The sequence below is a fragment of the Cibotium barometz genome, chromosome 22, assembly GCF_041138505.1.
Source record: "Cibotium barometz isolate CiBa-2024 chromosome 22, ASM4113850v1, whole genome shotgun sequence".
Classification (NCBI taxonomy): Eukaryota; Viridiplantae; Streptophyta; class Polypodiopsida; order Cyatheales; family Cibotiaceae; genus Cibotium; species Cibotium barometz.
This window is the reverse complement of record NC_141067.1, coordinates 19,399,037-19,420,385: the sequence shown is the minus strand read 5'-3', so window position 1 is coordinate 19,420,385 and position 21,349 is coordinate 19,399,037. Positions and strand designations below refer to the sequence as shown.

General features: G+C 49.5%; 1 protein-coding gene and 1 pseudogene across 5 annotated transcripts in view; one reads left to right on the top strand and one right to left on the bottom strand.

Moving 5' to 3' along the window:
- Nucleotides 1-21,349, top strand: part of LOC147626346 (exocyst complex component EXO84B-like) — a 60,268-nt gene that overhangs the window by 15,068 nt on the left and 23,851 nt on the right. For all 5 annotated transcript variants that reach the window (XM_086816495.1, XM_086816494.1, XM_086816497.1 and 2 more), the window contains exon 3: nucleotides 1,877-2,906. In XM_086816495.1, coding sequence (XP_086672621.1) covers nucleotides 1,877-2,906 — 1,030 coding nt within the window. The remainder of the gene's footprint in view (nucleotides 1-1,876; nucleotides 2,907-21,349) is intronic.
- Nucleotides 15,182-16,069, bottom strand: LOC147626348 (glutamate decarboxylase pseudogene; annotated as a pseudogene).

Here is a 21,349-nt window from a genome sequence, read left to right as displayed (position 1 = left end):
AAAAATGGCAAGCGTCCTTGATTGCATTCTGGTGATACAGCAAAATATCCAAAGTGAAATATACAATATGGCAAGATCAGCGTCCCAATCTCTCTAAGCCATGCACATGTATCAACATTCACTGCAAACCAATGGCGTAGTAGTAGTCCAAGTTGTGTATACCACTGTGAACCATACACAACCACAATATCCCATGTGACTAGTACACGTATATCATAGAAGTCCCATAAACAGATGTACTGTCAGCCATCAGTACCTTCGGGTGAGATAAAAACTGCACCAAGCGACCTCTAGATGTCATCTGAGCTTGTTTGTATCAAGGGAGTGGAGGTGCTACCCCCCTCATGAGCATCAGGCAATGCTCCAGACCCATGCTTTGCTGAACCTGAATGAGCCACAACAAGAGTCGGCTCTAACTCAAAGGCATCGAGATAAAGCTGCAAAACCTGAGGTGAATCTGTTAAGTCACCTTCCTCCATCCACTTCACATCCATCGGTGAATAGTTCTTGAACTTCACAAGATAGCGACGGGAAACTTTACCTCGTACCTTTCTTTCGTTATGTGCCAGTATCTGCTCTGGAATTAGAACCTCATCAAGTTCCTCAACTTCCGGCTGAGCCTCATCTGATACATCAAAATGAAGTGGCTTCGCAAGATTGCTGCCCCCAACATTCATGCCCATCATAGGATCAACATTACCCATTCCCACACCTGGCATGCCATACATTCCAGCCATGTTTCCAAACATTCCGTTATGCATACCTGGCTGCATGCCACCATACATATTTGCTTGCATTCCAGGTTGCATGCCCCCAAACATATTTCCTTGCATACCGGACTGCCGACTTGCTGCATGGCTGTCTAGAGGCTGGCCAACTGGCTGTACAGCCCCTTCTAAGGGCTGGCTGGCTGGGCTACAGCCCCTTTGGCTGGTTGCCATGCTGCCCAAGCTTGGTAGGGCTGGCTGACAGGCTGCCCATGCCTCCTCGGGCTGGCCAAACATGCTATGGGGCTTTATGGGCGAAAGCCATGGCCCATGGGCTGCCCCACATGGCCCAAGTGTTGGGTACCATTGGTGACCCCGTGGCCCATACACTATGCAAATCTACATGCATCTACATGCTTCCTGAGGTGCTTTGCATCTGGCTACAAGCCTATCAATTCTTGGAACACTTGTCATCATTCTACAGGGTGACTCACAGTACGGATTGGCACTGATTCATGTGTGGGACTTGCGCACTTGACCAAGACCATGTACGGGATTTGCACACCTGGCTGACTCTTTTCAAACTGGGGCTCACAAGGGACCAGTTTCCACTATAGGTCCTGCACCTGCTGTACGGATATGTCCACGCGGCATCCAAGTGCGGGATGCACGTGACACACAAAAGCCTTGTATGGAGGGTGCCATGTTCAAGTGGTGTGCATAAGGTGTAGGTGTAGCCTGAGGCTAGGTGGTGCTTCAGCTGGAGCCATGTTTGTGCAGTAAGCTTGTCAGCAGTGCATCCAACATTCTTTATCTTTAGGTTTGGGCATAATGGTGATTGAGGATTTTTTGTGAACTCGGGCCTTACGGAGGTATGTGTCTGTTTCATATTCATAAGAATGGGTCTGGTAGACAGCCCTCATCACAAGCAATTGTTTGCATTTTTTAATGCAAGGTTCTGGCTTATTTGGGTCTTCTTTAAATTGACTGTTCGTGTTATTGTGATGGTAGTTTTACTATAAGTCGTGGCATGTTGAATTCTGATGTATGCTTTTGTGTGTTTTAAGCTATTTTGAAAGCTTTGAGTAGATGTCAATTATTTTCTACAAACTGTGGACCTTACTCATGACTTCATAATTGAATTGCTATATTGTTCATCTATGTCACAGTACTTCACAGGAGATTTCAGACTTGGAAGGTGAATTATTGGCTATGCGTAATCTTCTTTCCAATCAAGCTTCCCTGATTCATGGTTTAGCAGATGGTGCACAACTTGATGCTTTACCGGATGGGGCTGATGTAGCTTCAGACAGTGCAGCTTATCTCGAAGATCATCACACACTTGAGGATGAAATGCGTCTACATGCCCTGCCAGATACTCTTGATGTTTTAATAGCAGAAAGAAGGGTTGAGGAAGCTTTAGTTGCTTTGTTTGAAGGGGAGAAAATTATCACCAGCTCATCTGGTAAAGAGCCTGTGGGTCATGCCTCTGTGGTTTGGTTACAATCATCACTTTCTGAGCGGAGAGCTAGGCTTGCAGAACAACTTGTTGCAGTTGCACGACAACCTTCTACCAGGGGACGTGAACTTTGCACGGCAATCTCAGCTCTATACAGGCTTGGTGATGGCCACTGCGCCCATACACTGCTCTTAAATGCACACAGTCAAAAACTTCAACACAATGTGCAGGGGCTGCGAGCGTCTGGAACCACCTATGGTGGAGCATATACTGCTGCCCTCTCACAGCTTGTATTTTCTTCCATCTCTCAGGCTGCGAAAGATTCACAGTCTGTCTTTGGGGAGCAAGCAGCATATGCATCAGAGCTTGTGGTGTGGGCTTCTGATGAGACAACAAATTTTGCATCCCTTGTGGAGAGGCATGTCTTGTTGTCTGCTGCAGCAGCTGGTGGCCTTCGTGTTGCAGCAGATTGTGTGCAGGTTGCTTTAGGGTATTGCTCGTTATTAGAAGCACAGGGCCTGGCTCTTTGTCCTGCTCTGTTGAAACTTTTCAGACCGAATGTTGAACAGGCTCTACAAGCTAATCTCAGGCACATTGAGGAAAGCGTTTCTGTTCTTGCAGCTGCAGATGATTGGGTAGTGTATCATGCTTCAGGTCCTTCCCGCTCTGGAAGCAGAACTTATATATCTGGTGGTTTGAAGCTGTCAAGCAGTGCCCATAGATTTCAGGCATTGATACAGGTGATTGCATGGCTACTGCTTTTGTCATTGTGTGGGAATTCAGCATGTTTTATGCTTTTCCTAACAGTAGCTCTCTGTGAATGTTAGTGTAGCTTTTGGTTTCAATCTTAACTGTTGTACTTTTGATGTTCTGCTCTATACTCTTAACACAAAAAGTTTTCACATTGAGTTTTTTGTTTTAGGATAGCAACAGGTGTAAAGAAAGAACAAAAGAGCAGCTAATATCGCCTTAAGATCAAGGTATTGCAAGGGAAATGGTAAGTGTTGTTGGGGAAACTGCTGAAATAGCATGAGGGAAATAGTTGAAATGTGACGTTTCGGAAATGGAAATGGCTGGTTGAAATGTGTTTCGGATCATTGGACCCCCCTGAAATGACCCAAAAACCTTGAGTTTCGGGAGTTTCCCGCGACTATAGTATGCAGTCTGAAAAGGTAAAGGAGAGGTGTGGGCAGCATGATTACTTGTCAGATTGAAAAGAGGGCATCTTTTTTGCATCATTGTGTTTGCGTGGAGTAGCCAGTAGATATAAGATGTGCAAGTGCAAGATTTCACAAGAACACACGTCTAGGAGGAAGGAAGAGAACCATAGTCACCAGAAACGAGAAACAAGAACGGAAACGTTCGAGGAATGGAAATGGGGAAACGAGTTTTTAGGGGTGGAAATGGCCGTTTCCTGTGACAATATCACTTGGGAAATGAGAAACGGCCATGGAAATGGATGGAGTCTTGAAATGGAGAAACGCGTTTCTAGGGATTGATCCTCCACGGGGGTTATGTTCTCTGTTTTGTAGAAGTTCACAAAACTAGAATTTTTCCTTCACACATCACTTGAAATGCATCAATTTTTGCATGAATGATTTGCTCCTGAGTTGCTAGTACATGTGCCCTTCCAAATACATGAGACCTTCACTTCTTTGCTTGCATTTCCCCAAATACATGTGCCAAAATACATTCATTCACAAGCTTTCCATGAAAGCTTCAAAACAGAAATTTTCTGCTTGCTTTATGCACTTCAATCTTCACTGAACCTGCTCTTTGGCACCTGCAATCCGCTCAAGGGAGTTTTGCTACTCTTACCAGTTAGGCCAAGCTTCAGATTTGTAACCGAGGTGAGCTCCACAGCTTTCTTTTGCTCCACAGCTTCAATGGAAATCTTCACAGCTTCTTCTTCTTCTTCCCTCTTCTCTCACTCACTCTCACAACACAACTAATGAGCTCTAGGCTCTGATACCATGATAAAAAACAGAAGAAGGAGGGAGCACACACAAGAGAAGCAAACCCTAATCCATATCCACATCAATCATAAAGAAGGAGAGAAGCCATAGTCATCATCTCTCTCACACACACAAAAGAGAACACAACATAGTGTTATGTCCACACTACAAAGTAAACCTAATGTAATGTCCACACCACACATGACTAGCTGGATGCGGTCATAAACACACCACACGATATCCATCTACCATACTGTCACTCTGTCAGCACCCATGTGCTATCCTCCAGCTGTATACGAGCTTGATATTTCAACACCTCTCACAGTGGAGATGGTTGGCTAGGGTATTCTCCTTGCTACTTGATGGCACACCCACCCCATCCAAGTCACAAAGGAGGAGATGGTTCCGTGGTTCAAGCCTTTAAGCAAAAGTAATTCCTCATTCAGATCTATGAGAATGTGCCCAACTGGTACCCCTTCCCCCAATAAATAGAGAAGGAACGCCCAAAAAGCACACGATGTCAATAGCGGACCAAAAAGCACATGTCCGCCCACAACATATCATACTCTAGCTCGCCAATCTGCCTGCCCCTAGCGTGCACATGACATACTCCCCTTCCTCAAAAGAGCTCACTCTTGAGCTCAAAAAAAGAACTCAAGGAGAAGAAGTCACACTCGCAACACTAGAGAAACACCCTCTATTGGTCGAAACCAATAGTCTCAAGGACAATCCGACTAAGAGATCGACCTGCTTAGGTAACAAGACATGAGCGTCAAGTCCTAGTTACAAAAGCGTAATCTGGAGAAAATGGATCATCTGGGTAACTCGAAGCTGACAATGCTACCAGTACCAAAGGTAAGCAACCACTGTCCTAAAGAGTTATCCCGAAACCAAAAGTATCTTCCATTTGACTACCATGCTTTCATCTTGATGTCCTCTATAAATTTGGTCTAGAAGGATGATTTGAAGGAGCTATGCTCAAATACTTTTAGGACAATGAATAGCACTCTATCTATTGATTTTTGCATGCTCTGCTGCCAAGTGTATTAGGCCCCTGGGAAGACTGACGACCTCGCCTGCGAGCTCCGCCTCTCCCCCCCCCGCTGCTTCTCGCCATCGCGCCCCCCTCTCCCCCCCGCCAGTCCACCGCTTTCTCCTCCGTCCTCTCCCCCGCCTCCTTCAGTGCGCCCCTCTTCGCCATCTCTCCCCCGCCTTCTGCCCGCCTTCGCTCCCCCGCCTTCGCTCCCCCGCCTCCCTCCTCGTTTCCTCCCCCGCCTTCTTTCCCCCCGCCTTCTCTTCCTTCGCCACCTTCCACGCTGCCTTCCCCGCCATTCCCCCCGCCGCTTGCTTCCTTCCCCCGTCATCTCTTCCACTGCCTCTCTAACCCCTTCGCCTCCTTCTCCCCCGCCTCTCTTCTCTCCCCCGCCACCTCTCCCCCCTCCGCCTTCTCCTCCGCTGCGCATCTCTTCCCCTCCGCCTTCTCCCTCTCCTCCCTTCCGTCTCGCCCCTCCGCCCACCGCTAGCTCCTCCCCGCCTCAGCTTCCCCCCCCCCTCCCCCCCCGCCCCGCCCCCGCTATCCTGTAGCCCTCCGCCTCTCTTTTTTCCTCGCAGGGCTGTGTCCCTCCCGTTGGTGACCCCGGTTTCTGGCCTTTTCCCTCTGGAGGACTCCATGGAAGCCGCTCCGACTAACCCTGCCGATTCCGGTCTCCGTCTGGAGTTCATAGCTGAAGATCTTCAGTTGTTTGTTTCCACAGTTTCTGCTCTTGAGGCCTCCTCCTTGGTCTGCAAGATGATGGGTAGCCGTCCGATGCGGAGAGAGCTTCGCGACCTTCTGCAAGGCAGCCTTGTTGGCGTGCCCGCCAAGATCGTCAGCGTAGATTTTTTGGGACGTGGCTACTACCAGGTGGATTTCGAGTCCCCACAGGCAGCTCAGATGGTGCTGGCTCGGAGCCCCATTGCCCTCCGCTCATCCCGGGCGTTCCTGGCGCGATGGACTCATGGTTTCGACCCCGCTTCTGACCCGCTAGCAGGCGCGACAGGTTTCCCCGTCACTATCTACTTTCTTGGACTCCGTAGGGAGTACTTGCCCCTCTTGTCATCCATTGGCAAGGCGTTCGGGCAGGCGGTGGAGACGCCTCAGACAGCGGCTTCAGTGATTGCTCGGGCAGCAGGACTCCCGGCCATTCGAGTTGTGGTTCCGTCACCGGAGTCCCTCCCGAAGACGATCCTTCTCCCTTGTCTTTCTGGAGGACATCTGATACAGCGCGTGGAGTATTCGGGTCTCCCCGGCCAGTGTTACACATGCCGGGAGATGGGCCATCTCGCACGCGCCTGTCCCCGCAAGGGGGTTCATCCTTCACGCTATGCCGCCTCTGGACCCCCTGCAGGAGACCCGAGGGGTGGCCATCCACCTCAGAGACCGGACATCCCTGGCTCGCCACAGCAGGCGCCATCATCTGACGAGCAGGCCCCGGCGGAGGATGCCGCGCAGACCCAGGAGGCTGGCGGATGTCAGGAGGTTCGCCGGCGGAAACGCCCGGCCCGCAGGGACCGTCGCAGACGCCAGCAGGCAGCACAGGCTGGCGGACAGGCGACTCCGGTTGGCGTACAGGCACCTACCCGCACTTATGCTCCAGTCAGGGATAGGCGGCCAGCAGGTCCCACCCCGATGGACGAGGATTCAGACTCAGTGCCCGTTGAGGCCGCTGGTGGAGCCTCCCACGTGGAGACCCCGCTCTCGCCTCCCCCCGCGGGGGGCCCCGCCCCCTCCTTGGAGCAGATTCCTGAGGATCCCGGGCTGCACTCTTCGACCCCCGGCTCCCCTTCCCCTCACCCGGAGAGCACTCCTTCCACCCCCCCCTCTCCCCCCCCAACCCCCCCTCTCCTGCCTCCCCCGGCGGCCCCCCCTGACACTTATCCTCTGGCAGATGCCTCTCCATCCTCTCCTCGCTCTCCCCCCTCCTCGCCGCGAGCCCCCATCCCTCCCTCGGCCTCTCCAGGATACTTCGCCAGACCACCCACTGCCCCGGGGCAGCGCAGCTGGGTAGGCCAGAGCTCAGTCTAGCGGCTGTTCCACCGCCACTCCGGGCCGGTGGAGATGGCGATCCTTGCTTCTCCCGCCACAGAGTTCTCTCCAGCCTCCCCTGGGGGGCCCCCGCGAGTGATGGGGCTACCAGTGGATTACGGTTTTTTCAGGTGCCTCCAGCTGGATGCTGGCCCGTTCGAGACACTGGTCGCGCCCTTGCGAGTTTGCGTGGTGTGCCATCCCTCTCGTTCTCCCTCAGTGGTGAGCAGCATGGTGGCTTTCTCCTTTCCTCTCAGTGTTGCCCCAGACACAGCATGGGATTGCAACTCTGTAGAGGAAGTTTTGCGTGATCAGATACTGGAGTTTTCTCACCACTTCAGTGACTTGGGGCTCACGGACCTATTGCAGACCCGATTACACTCAGCCCGCATGAGCTTGTTTGGTATAGGAGACTGGCGGGCGGATCCGGTCCACACCTCAGTTGAGGCGGTGCTTCTGATTCTCCTCCATGCCGCCCCGAGGGTGTAGCCTACCTTTAGATACATATATGCAGAGGATTGGTCTCACGCCTATGCCCTGGACAGGGCGAAGGCGGAGTGGGGCTGGACACAGAGACAGGTCACCCTCTTTTTGGAGAGACTCCGCACCCGGACAGACAGTGATTATTCTCCCTCCAAGCCGGCGCCCAAGACTCACAGAGTGGAGGGCAGATCATCCGGGCCGGCTGAGAGGGGTGAGCCAGTGGAGGCTGCTTCACTTGCCTTAGCTCATCCATGAGGATCCTCTCATGGAACATCCAGGGTCTCGGTGGACATCGCTGCTACATTGGTCGGGGCAGACTTCGCCAGGAGATCCAGAGGGCTCTCGTTGGAGGACCCATAGATATCCTTTTCATCCAGGAGCACCACCTTTCTGCCGGGCGTACCCGCACCTGCGGGAAGATCTTGCCAGGCAGGAGTCACACTTTTTGGTCACCGGCATATGGCTCCCAGGGGAACCAGGGTGGAGTATGCATCTTAGTCAGCGAGCAGCTTCTATCCGAGGTTGTGGACTCTGGCATTCTGGTCCAGGGTCGTGCGCAGTGGATCATCCTTCGGGTTGGGGAAGACTGCATTGGCTTCCTCAACTTCTACGCCCCTAATGGGGCGACCGGGAGAGCCGAGTTCTGGAGCACCATTAGGCAGTCCCTCCCCTTGGCAGACCACTGGTGCCTCGGAGGGGATTGCAACATGCTGGAGGATGCAGAGGACAGGATGGGGGGCAGCCAGGAGACCATTCATGGGCCGGAGCTCGCTGCCTGGGAGGAACTAGTGCTACAGGTGAGAGGCCAGGATCCGTGGACTCTCCCGGAGTTTGGCAGGTTGCAGGGGAGTCTATCTTTCTCGCGCTCGGATAGATGGGCCACAGGAGTTAACCTTTCCCGCATCGACAGGTTTTACATTGATGAGTGGGCCTGTGATAGAGGTGGCACAGTGGGCATACTTGCAGGCTCCTCGTTTTCAGACCACTTTCCAGTGCTTCTCCAGATCGAGGACCCCACGAGAGGAGAGCAGGGCCAGAGCGTCCGGATTCCAGATTGTCTCATAGAGGAGCCCGAGATTGCGATCAGAGTTGAGCAGGTCTGGCAGGAGCTGCAGTTCAGGAGAGGATCGGCAGCCAGCGATCTTGCTAGTGGCTTGCAGGAGATCAGCCAGATGCTCAGACAGGCTGTCTTGGACCGGCTGGAGGCCTTCAGAGAGCAGGAGAGGAGCCTACGGAGGAGTCTAGCGTCCCTCCAGAGACTCCAGGAGAGGGATCCTACGAGCCCTTGGATCTCAGAGCAGATGGAGTCAGCTCGCACTGAGATCAGATCCATCGAGGAGAGGAGGGTGGAGTTCCGATTCCATGCTCGGGCTTCTTTTTGGACACAGGCTGGAGACAGAGTGACTCGAGATTTCTTCGAGGCGACAGGGCCTCGCTTCAGACGAGAGGGTCTCAGGCGTCTTCGGCAGGCTGATGGCCAGGTTGTGGTGGATCCCCCCAGGGTTCGGGCTATAGCCACAGATTTTTACAGGGATCTTCTCTCTGCTGAGCCAGCAGATGACAGGGTGAGAGAGGCTCGGGAGGCAGTCTGGAGCTTCACGAGACCGGTTGTGCCGGCCCATTTGCAGCACTCCCTTCTTTCCCCCTTCTCGGATACGGAACTGGAGGAGGCTCTTCAGGCACTACCTCGGGGCAAATGCCCAGGAGAGGACGGTCTTTCGGTGGCTTTCTTCCAGAGGTACTGGGGCCTCTTACATAGGGGCTTCAGATTGGCATTCCAGGAGATTATGGAGTCAGGAGTCATGCCAGACAGCATGGCAGAGGGGTTGATCCACTTGATCCCCAAAGAGGGAGGAGACAGACTGGAGATTAGACAGTGGAGACCGATCACCTTGCTAGGCACGGCCTACAAGGTCCTAGCTAAGGCGATCAGCAGGCGGCTTCAGCCTCACCTTCCGGACATTATCCACTCCACGCAGACAAGCTTCATCCAGGATAGGAGCATTCTGGATAACATTTTCTCTTTCTGGGAGGCTACGGCTCTGGCTAGATTTCGACAGGAGGATCTGGCAGTGCTCCTTCTCGACTTCGAGAAGGCATATGATCGGGTGGACTGGGCCTTCTTGGAAGGCACTATGGAGAGGATGGGCTTCCCCCCTCAGTGGATCCGTGGGGTCTCTGCACTCTACACATCGGCTCATAGCCAGGTGCTGATACAGGGCGTGCGCGGAGAGAGGTTCCAGCTCTCGCGCTCGGTGCGGCAGGGGTGCTCCTTGGCGCCCTTTCTTTTTCTTTTTGTGGCGGAGGCCATGAGCACTTTTTTGACAGCACAGGATACAGGTTTGCGGGGCCTCCAGCTTCCCATCCGCACCTCAGAGGAGCTCCTAGACTCGGAGTTTGCGGATGACACTGCTGTCTATCTTCAGGGAGGTGAGGAGAACCTCCGCCGCTTCGCCTTAGCCATGGACAGGTTTTGCAGAGCTTCGGGCGCTTTGATCAACTGGCACAAGTCGTGTGGGTTGTGGGTCAGCTCTATGCCCCCCCCCCCCCCCCCCCCCCCCCCCCCCGACTTGGAGGCCAGTTGACGGTTTTCAGTGGCTGCCCCTCGGCACTACAGTGCGTTATTTGGGATGCTATGTGGGCATTGACATATCTCCGGAGCAGCAGATAGCCCCCCTTCTTCTGAGCATTCGGAAGAAGCTTCTGTATTGGAGTACCGCTCGTTTATCTTTGGCTGGCCGAGTAGTTGTGGCCAACCAGGTTCTGCTTGCTACTATGTGGTACATCACTTCTTGCTGGGCCTTCTCTCGGGCGTGCATTGGCCAGGTGCAGAGGCTCATCAGGAACTTTCTTTGGTCCGGTGGCGACGGGCGGCCCGCCAGGGCCAAGGTGGCATGGGCGGTGATCACTCAGCCGAGGGAGAGAGGCGGCCTGGGCATTGTTGATCCTATTTGCCAAAGCCGAGCATTGCTTGGCAAGTTGGTAGTTCGTGGCCTCCTGCCAGGCGCTGAGCCGTGGAAGGAGTTTCTTGTTTCCAGGATGCTCAGCCGCACCCCTTCTCTTAGCGGCCCCTGGACCCCCAGCATCAGGTGGATCTTTACAGAGCAGCGATCCAGAGGAGTGGGCCTTGGCTTCGAGGAGCGTTTTGCAGCTAGCCTTCTGAGGGCCTGGGCGCATCTGAGGCCGTCACTCTTCCAGACTCTCCCGGGCACCGATGAGGAGCGCTTGAGGCAGCCTTTGATCTGGAACCCCTTGATTCGTCTCCCCAGTGGCCATATGGTTGGATCACGGTCTCACGTGTCGTGGGGCCCGCTGAGCTCTGGCCCAGCCCAGTCCCTAGACGACTGGATAGGTTTTCAGCAGCTGCCTCTAGAGGCTCAGGAGAGGAGACTCAGTGGGATGAGGGGCAGAGAGTTGATGAGACAGGACATTGAGGCGGCCATCCCCCGGGAGTGGCGGACCCCAGTACAGGACCCTCCACCTCCACAGTGGATGGGTGTCTTTACTCGGCATGAGATCCTTCTAGCGGTCTGCGGCACAGCGGAGAGAGTCGCCCCACTCACTTTCGAGGTGGGAGAGGGTGGCCAGCTTCAGAGGACACGACTAGATTTGGATGGGCTCCAGGGATGTATTCTTCAGAGGGTGCGGGTGGTCGGCTTTCATCAGAGACAGTGGCATGTAGACCCCTCACCGGCCTCGATAGGGGAGGACTGTTCTTGGAGATTATGGGCTTGGGACAGCAGGCCTCTTATTCGCCTTCAGTGGGATCCAGGTGAGTGGTTTTGGCGAGATCCCTACTTGGCCCCTACCAGCCCAGGCATCCCCTTTTTTCAGTACACAGCGAGGCTGGGGCGGCGGATTCAGAGACACAGGATAGCGAGCACCCCGGCGGCGGCCGAGCATTGGCGGCGACAGGGGCTCTCCCCTGCCTTTCTTAGGGACTTCTGGCAGCGCCTTTGGGCCAGCTTCCGGCCCCGGAAGGTGACGCTGTTTCTCTGGCTCACAGCGCATAGAGGACTGGCTGTGGGGGCTTGGCTAGCTTTCGGCAGTCACCCAGCGTCCTGCCCTCGGTGCGGCCATGCACAGGAGTCGCAGCGGCACTGCTTATGGGATTGCCCACGGGCACAGCAGGTCTGGCAGCGCGCTCTCAGGATGGTTTTTGCAGGCTCACCAGGTGAGATGCTGGTGACGTGGGGTGCGGTGGCTTGGGCCACGGACAGCGGCCCGGCCCTTGGATATGAGGACGTCCCTGGCAGTGCGACCATCCAGGTCTCTGACAGGGCGATGGCGGTGGTTCCGACGCCAGACTTCTCTTCGGCAGCCCCTCAGGAGGGGGTCGGGCACAGATGGGAGATGATCAGCAGCATGACGGCTTGGCACATTTGGAGAGCCCGATGCAGGGAGGCCATTGACCGCCAGGCGACTCCACCGGCGGAGGTCATACAGGCCCTCTGGGTGGACATCATTCACACCTTGAGAGGACACTGGGGGAAACTCCAGGGCGACTCGGATTGCATGAGAGGGCGCCGCAAGGCTTTCCTCCGCACTTGGCAGCCTGGCCCTTTCCTCACCGCGAGGGGCGAGGATGTCACTTGGCACTACAGGCCTCCAGTTTGGCTTTTCTCACCTCCCACATGTACTACTAGGTAGCCCCCCCCAGAGAGCGGCCAGCCACGGGGGTGGAGCTCAGGTGTTCACTGTGTTTTTTATCCCTCCTTGCGAGGTGAGCTTTGTAGCCTTATGGCGTTTTCTCATTAACTAATAGAAGGATCGTTTTTTCGGAAAAAAAAAAAATTTTTGGTCTAGAAAAAACCACAAGAAGTGGGAAAACCCAACACCTACTACTGAAGCCTGAACCAAGTGGAACACAACAGTAGTCTCTTCCCAAACAAGAGAAGAACCGATCTTCTAGAAAAGATCATCAATCTGTCCTCCGTCACCTCTGAAGTCTAACTTCCCAAACAGATCTCAGAAAGTCTATGAGTACCTTGGACATGAAAGGAACAACTGTTCCAACAATCTGGTTATGACTCAAGCTAGCATCTATCAAAAATATTGAGATAGCCTTGTGTTTGTAGGCACAGAGTCTGAATAAAGTCTTGACAATCTGGTGTAGCCCCGTAACATGCGATGGATCATGGCGTCCCATACCACCATGATACACCCCATACGCGTGCTACGATTACTACAAAACACCTGTTTGTGGATCTGTCGCGATCTATCAAAAACAATAAATGCCAATGGCTGACCATGTGCCACAAACTGAAACAAGTTCTCGAAAGGAAGAACTCGGTCCAGGGATTAGACAACATCTGTGTATACAAAGAAGAACAACCTTGACCAACATCCCAGTCAAAGCATCTGTCTAAACCCAGAAAATCTTGGAAACTAAAACTTGCTTCCAAAAACTTATGCGCATCACGCAAATTCTTGAATAATCATGATTCAATAGTCTTGGTATAAGAATAGGCGGGTATACTTGGAATAGCCTGAATATCTGTACACACTCGTGCTATGTAGAGGACCATCAAAACCTTAAGGATTGTACACACTCTTGCTATGTAGAGGACCATCAAAACCTTAAGGAGTGTAAGGCTGAAAACGTACATATTGGGTATTGTCGCATAACCGTCTTGTCATGCAATCTGACAACGAATCCCAAGATGTAAACTTAATCTAGATGCCCTCTATCAAATATCTGTGTAGCCACAGTGTCAACGTGTGGTCAACTATTCCTCAATCCTACATATGTAGATAAGTCTTGCCTATCAAAGCCCAAAAACGAAAACAATGGTCATTCCAATATCTGTAGGGTATTAGGTCTCTGTCTTGCATGGTACAAGGTCATGACTAACTCTGTGTCCATGAAGTTCTTGGAGTAAAAACTCCCATGTGTATCCCAGAACAAACATGTGTACTTGCATAACACGGTATAACACTGTGCTTTTATTGTTAAACTCTATCTTGCATGTTCCTTGCATGTAAAAAAATAAACACATACCTCATAACACGCTAGTCCAAAACTGAGATAGAACGAAGCACGTGCATCCGAACCTCACAAGTACACCACAAAGTCCCGTACACAACCTAGACATTTTGGAGAGAAAAGAATCTGAAGAGAGATCGTGGAAAAACATGTCGCCATCACTTGCTGCTGTAGGGCAGCCCATTGACGATCGTACGCCTCTATCTGGACAACCTACATGAGTCTGTCCACAACCTTTGGTTGCGTGAGGTAGACCTCGGGTAACACGGATGGTTGTGGCATGTGCGGCCCTGCTAGACTGCGTTGCATTTGCATGAGTGTGTGCACACGTCATGCATGGCTGCATGGGAAACAGCCCCAAAAACTTGGGCTTCCTCACCCCAAAGGGGTCTCCATCAGCAAGGTGCAGTCCCCATGTGGGCTGCCAGAAGCCCCATCGAGCCCCGACAATCCCTGCAACCGCTGACAGTGCCATCGATAGTCCTTCCCATGTCCATAGCACAGGCGACCAGGTAAGGAACCCCCACGCTGTCGTGACGTGGGCGGTATCGCTGGGAAAGTGCGAGACTTCTGGCTGTGAGAGTAGCTTCCAAAATCTCAGCAAGGAAACAAAACAGATAGCTCCTCAAGGAGCATAAGACATCACCATTTTTGTTGACATATACATGTGCCAATTCACTTCAATACATCCCAAAATTCAGCTTGATGATTGCACATAAATTGTGTGTCAAGAGCATGACCAGTTCCAAGCATAGATCTCCTGATTCTTCTTCCCAAATGCCTCAAACCAATAACATGTAGGCATAACACAATCTACAAATGATTTGCATATACATGTGACCACACATATAACATATAATACCAATTCCATCATTTCAAGGTGTCTCTTGATCTCGTGAAAACCTGCTTTCAGATTCCAACAACTCACAAGCAAAAGATGACATATGGCATATGTACAACATAATCATGTGATTTTTGAAAATTCCATGTCTAGCATTCCAAAATCCAGTTGAGTAGAAAATTAATTCCAAGTCCCAAGATTCTCCAACACAACAAAAAAAAGCTTACCCAAAGCCTTATCCCCAAATGCTTTAAAAAGGATAGTGTAATTATTTAAGGGCTTTACGATTTTGAAAATCGTAAGTGATAAACAAAAACAAAAAAAATTCACTTATCTCAGAAAAAAAAAGAAGCGAATTTTTGGCTTTCGCTTTTCGCTTTTCTCATTATTTGCTTCACGGCCGTATGCGCCAGATTCCGATTTCTTCATGTATTGTGAGATTTCTTGAAGATCATATCCCTAGATAGCACTTCATTTCCTCTTTAAATCAAAATCCAAGATGCCCCATACAGTTGCCACCCTCATGAATTTTAAAACTCTGGTTGTATTCCGGTCTGGTTCTGATTTTTGCACACCTCCCCTTTTCGATATGCGCTGCTTCTGGTTTTTCTCTCTTTTCCCGCAAGAGATTGGGGGGCCCTTCACTTTTGCAGCTAAAATCTCGAGTTTCCCCCGATTCGAATACACTACGCCTCCCTTTTTTTTAGCTTATTAATCGGAAATTTCCTCTTTCGCATGCCACGCAAGCTGCCACCTTGCGTCTGCGCTAAGGTGCAGCCGAAGTCCTCTCTGATCACCACCCTCAGTAGACTCACGTGCTGTGCATCCGGAGCCATAGTGTAGGCAGGCACAATCCAACCATACCTGCGAAGGTTGTCTTCATACTCATCGTGTTCGCACTTGTCCTTGAGAGAGAATGCCACCACTGGCACGCCCACCTCCTTTGACAAAATATCAAACCTCCCAGTCTTGAGAATCCCGTCACACAACATCTTGGCATTGGAACGGCAATTGTCCATTATACTCTTGTAACCCTCAAACTCTAGACGGACGGGCTGATAGTACTGTGCAATGATTTGGCTAGCTCCTTTGGAGAAATTGAGAGTGAAGGTGAGCTGGTCTGCCCCAAGGTAGTTCACGTGGAAGATGAGCTCCTCTCGCAGGTCTTTCTTGCTCTTCCATATTACCCACCCAATCCCTACGTACACGAGGCCATACTTGTGACTACTCACATCGATGCTCCTCACACATGGTAACCTAAAATCCCACTCTATCTCCGGGTACAAAAATGGTACCACAAAACCACCACTGGCCGCATCCACATGAATTGGAGTGTCCCATCTTGTTTCCTTGTTCTTTTTCTAAAGCAGATCATTCAAACGCTTCACATCTTCAAACTCCCCATTGTATGTGGAACCTAGAATCGTGCACACACAGATGGTGTTCTCATTCACTAGCTGGACTGTCTTCTCAGGATCCATTACATAGTATCCATCTGTCAGCCTTGTTCTTAATTCTGGGTGATGGAAATGAAAGCCACCACCCAAGACCTTTCCCTCCATTAGCTTCATCATTGCCTTATTAATGCCCAGGCCAACCCCCAGCCTCCAACAGTGCATCTCATCATACAAAACTAGAGCCTCCTTGTTTTGCTCATTCCGAGTAAGAACAGAAATCATGGCATTCCAAGACACGATATCTCAAAAGGGCATTCTTCAAAACCAATCCTCACATCATACATGCTTTCACATTTCCATACATGTTGAGAAGGGTGTTCCCTACTACAAGGTCTACCATAAGCATAAAACTCCATAATTCACCACACTCGTGTACAGAGGCTTCGAGACCTGGCTCAGTCTCAGCTCGTCTTATTGAACCTCATTTACAATATGAACATATGTACTTAGGCATCATATAATGACTCAAGTCATGGCACTTAATCCAATGCATCTGGATTTGCATTTAATGGCCTCATATGCATGGTTTCACACCATAGACGTGCCATGGCACGACATCCACCCCCTCTAAACCTGCACATCCTCTGGTATGTGCCAAATCATCATCAAGATCCACATATATCTGGATGTTGTCTTCATCTTCTACATTATCAGGGAAATCTTCCTCTTCCTCTTCAGCCATATCCATACCATCACTATCAAGCCTCTCATCCTGAGTCTCCTGTGAATCAAAAGGATCACTGTCATGCCTTCTTTTAAACATCTTGATCCTTTTGCCTGCTACAAGATTCTTTATCTCTGTTCCATCAAGCTCACACAGGGTATACGTGGCATTTCCATGCACATGTTTGACAATGTAAGGGCCAAACCATCTTTTTGCAAACTTTCTTTGAACAGTGAACTGGTTGTCAAGGCTACTATCATACATTAGGACCCAATCACCTTCTTCAATAGGTTTTGGCCGGAGTCTGTGTCTTCTATCAAATCTTTCTTTATTTTTCAACCTTGCATCTTTCAAACAAGCTTTAGCAAGCTCTACATCTTCAGGCCTCCTCTCCAGTTGCCTTATTCGCAATGCAAGGAGATCTTCCTTGTTCAATCCTTCCACCAAGGGTAATACATTCCAAGTTGGAATTACTTCTTCAACTGGCATTACTGGCTTCTGACCATACATTAATTCTGCAGGCATGTATCTTGTCACTGAGCTATGAGTTGTACGGTCAGCCCACAAAGCATATGGTAGCAACCTTGGCCACTCTCGTACTCTTCCTTTGCATGCCTTAGCTAAAGCTTTAATGATTGGAGGATGTCCTCGCTCACTTTTACCATTGCCCTCAGGGTTATAAGCACATGTTAGAGCCAGTTTGATGCCAATTCTAGAGAAGAATTCTCTTGCTTCTTCAACATCTAGCTCACCCCTATCAGCTGTTATTTTCCCAACACAACCATACCGGCAAATCACATCTTCCAAGAGAAATTTGCATACTGTTTCCGTACTCTTTGTTCTAAGAGCACGCCCTTCCACCTGATTTGTCAAATCTTCTCTTACAAGTGCTATGTACCACATCTGCCAAATTCCAAAAGGCATTGTAACTAGATCCACTACCCATTTGTAGTGCATGGCAGGTGGGTAGGTTGGTTGCAGGCCATCACGATGTCGCACATTCGAGTACATTTGACATACCATGCATGTTTCCACATATTGGGATACATCCTTGTACATTCCTTTCCACCAATATCTTTCCTTTATTTTGGTAAAGGTGGCCCACACACTTCGATGTCCAGCCCAGAGACTCTCATGGAATTCTTTCATGAGCTTCCCTTGAGTCTCTTTATCACATATGACTCTCTGTGGCATAGCATTCCTTTGCTTAGGATGCTTCTACAGGTAGCCATCTTTTAGAAAATACCCATATGCTTTTCTGCGGATCCTCTTAAATTCTGAGTCAGACCAATTTTCCTGTCTTGTCAAAGTACTCAAGTATTGACCAATAAGCAACCAATCTCCTTCATACATTTCCTCAGTAAAAGACTCAAGTGCATTTGATAGGCAAGTATGGTCCCTTTTTGCATATACAATAGTGTAGAACTTTGTACCTACATCATCAATGTCACTAATCATCCCTTCTTCATCTTCATACCTGGCTCTTGATAGCATATCTGCAACTGGGTTATCTTTTCCTGCAATATGCTCAAACTCAGGATTTAGTGACTTGATATAGGCAATCCACCTAAGCATAGCAATATCTGGAGTGGTGCAGCTTGCAATTATCCCAAGGAGTGGCATTTCCACAAGTACAGATGCTCCAATAAGATATTCTTTTTCACATTTTAGAGCAATGACTATTCCCCATAACTCTCTCTTGATCTGCGGATATTTTCGTTGACGAATGCTTAATACCTTTGCTCCAAATCTGATTACATACCTGTGATCATCCTCATCATCTTGCCCTACTGCCCATCCTATCCCAGTAGGACTAGTATCAACTGTAACAATCACAGGCCTGCCACACTCATAATCTGCCTTCCTTAGAGTAGGTGATGATTGGAGCAAACATTTCAGCTTCCGCATAGCTTTAATATGTACTGCACTCCACAAAAATTTTTGATTTTTCCTCAAAAGTTGATAAAGAGGATCTGCTACATGTGCATAATGTGGGATCCAAATAACATAAAAGACACATGCACCAAGAAATCTCCTCAGCTCTGTAACATTAATGCATATCTCTTTCATTCTTTGTATTGCATCTATCTTGGCTGGACAAGGTCGGCGTCCACTAGTACTACAAAGATGCCCCACTATTAGCACTTCACCAACCCCAAACACTGATTTCAGTCCAGATAAAGTAAGATTCACCTCTTCAAGCCTAGATAGAATCATATCACAATCCTTTATATGATTCGCCACAAACTTGCGGCACCCCTTCGAATCCAAATCCTCATCTTTATTTTTCTCATCACAGCCCTTTATTGGCACATCATCCAGAAAAGGCATAGTTATTTGTGGTATGAAGTCTCGCAAGACTTTATTCATTCCATTCATCATATGCGCCACTGAGTTGGTGGCTCCGTGTGGTAAGGTACACATTCTTACCAATCCCAAAGGAGTTTTCATTGTGGTCAAGTCCCTGCTTTGTATATCCAGCTGAAACTGATCATATCCCAAATACAGATCACCCATAGAGTATATAGCTTTCCCTGCAAATGCTTCTGCAAACTCGTCCACAATCGGACCTGCTCCCACATTCTTGATTGTGACTTTGTTTACAGGTTGCATGTCTTGAATGAAGTGCAATGTTCCATTTTTCTTTGGCACGGTAAACCATCTGTTGGAATATGGAGCGCATGATGGCTCCAAAATTCCCATCCTGATCTTTTCTTTTAGTAATTCCATCAGCTTTGGCAAGAGAGTCTTTTGTACTGGAATCGGCCGCAGGTTCCAGGGCACATGTGGTACAGTGAAGATCACCATTGGCGCTGTTACACTTGGATCAACACAGCCTATCTCATGCGGCTGAAAAGCAAAGGCTTTCCCATGTTTTACAAGCATCTCCTCAAAGCATTCCCTTTCAACTAGCAACAGAAAATCCTTTTCACCAATCTTCAGCTCTTTTAGGGTTTCCTGTGTAAACTTATGCCCAATTTTCTTCGGATCTCTGAGATTCGGTTGCATAGAGGCTTCATCTATTTTCTCCTTGCTTCCTGGTGGCAAGGGCAAGGCAACTGGTTTCACCTTCTTTGCAACTGTTTTGTACTTTGTATCAACATGAGCATCCATCTCACAATTCATGTTTTTACATTCCATCCCCTCAAATTCCCAGATTATATCATACATCCCCACAGATGACACCTCTATCATCTCATTTCCACCCTGTAAGCATGCTCTTCCCATAGCAAAAAGCACATCCATAGTATCCACAAATGACACCTCATCAAGCACCCCTGAAATAAACTCATTCTTCTCCAAAAGACCACATTGCTCAAGACTTTTTTGTTCATTTTGTACATGTCGACGCATACCCCGCTTCAAGTCCTTGCTTTTTACAAAGACCAGTGACCCATAGCTAGAAAATCCCTGAAAATTTGCTGAAAAGTTATTTACATTGATTGAGTCTTGCGAGAACTCATTTTCCCTTGTACCATTGGAATCCCGCTTTACAATGACACCTGGCCAAAATCCCTCATCTCCCTGTAGTTCATGAATTCTCTGTTTATCTTTGGGAGTGATTGTGCTCGAAGAGACTCACGGTTCCTTTCATGGTTAATGCAAACTGTCAAGAACTGAACAGCTTTCTTACCATCTTTACTCCTTATTCTTGCATATGCCGAGCCATCATCCAAAACCTTTGTTTCCATCCTCACAGCTGTAATGTAGGGTTGCCCAAGGATGAGGGGATACGATGACATCTCCTGAACAAAGAAGTTCTGATCATCTTTCACATCCCCTATAGTTACCCTTACATTTGGACAGGCTGCATAGAGCTCTCCAGATGAGTCATTAGCTGCTTTAATCGTCCACCCATGATCTACATCCATTGGCCACTTACATTTGTTGTAGAGATTTTTAGCCATAAGATTTATTTCAGACCCATGATCAATTAGAGCGACATACGGCTCTTCCAAGTCACCTATCTTGACAAGGGTTTCAGTGGTTGCTCTTGCCCAATGGCTCCTGGAGTAATGACTCTTTGTAAGAACTTCTTTTTCATCATCCTCATCCACAAAGCGCACTTGTCGTGCCCCTTCAGCAGAGTGATTACATTCCACCTCATTTTCTCTCTCTTCCTTTTGCTGTACCTGGACTCCATGAGTCTTGGAAGTGCTTGCCTCCCCTTGTGATGGAATAGATTCAATTATGGACTGCCTTTTCCTTCGTATAATATCAATTATCTCATCATGGAATTCTTTCTTTGCAATCCACAAGACTTCCCCTAGTGTAAATTCCACCCTGCTGTTTAAAATCCTCTCTTCAAGTACCTTTTTGAGATCTGTTGCGGCTTCAATATCAGATTGAAGCTTGTAGAGTGGACTTTTCCCTTTACCCTTCTCCTTCTCATGCTTCATTTTTGCTGGCACTTCTTCCATTGATACTTCTTGTGGAGGTCTGCTATGCGGTGGAGGCATATGTGATGGCCCAGGATCCTTCTTTTCACTACCACGAGTGACCCTTTTTGATGGCCCTCCTTCCTCATTTTCCCTCTTACGCTTTTCCTCTACCTGTGCCTCATTATTTTGGCATTTTGCAATGTAGGCATGAACAGATAAAGAATCCACAGGCTCTTCCCAGCCAGTCTCAAGACGTATACAGTCACCTGCCTCATGCAAAGCCTGCTTAGACACCTTCTTTGACGCAATTAGTTCCATTGTTGATGGCCAAAAATCTTCATTCTCATAATC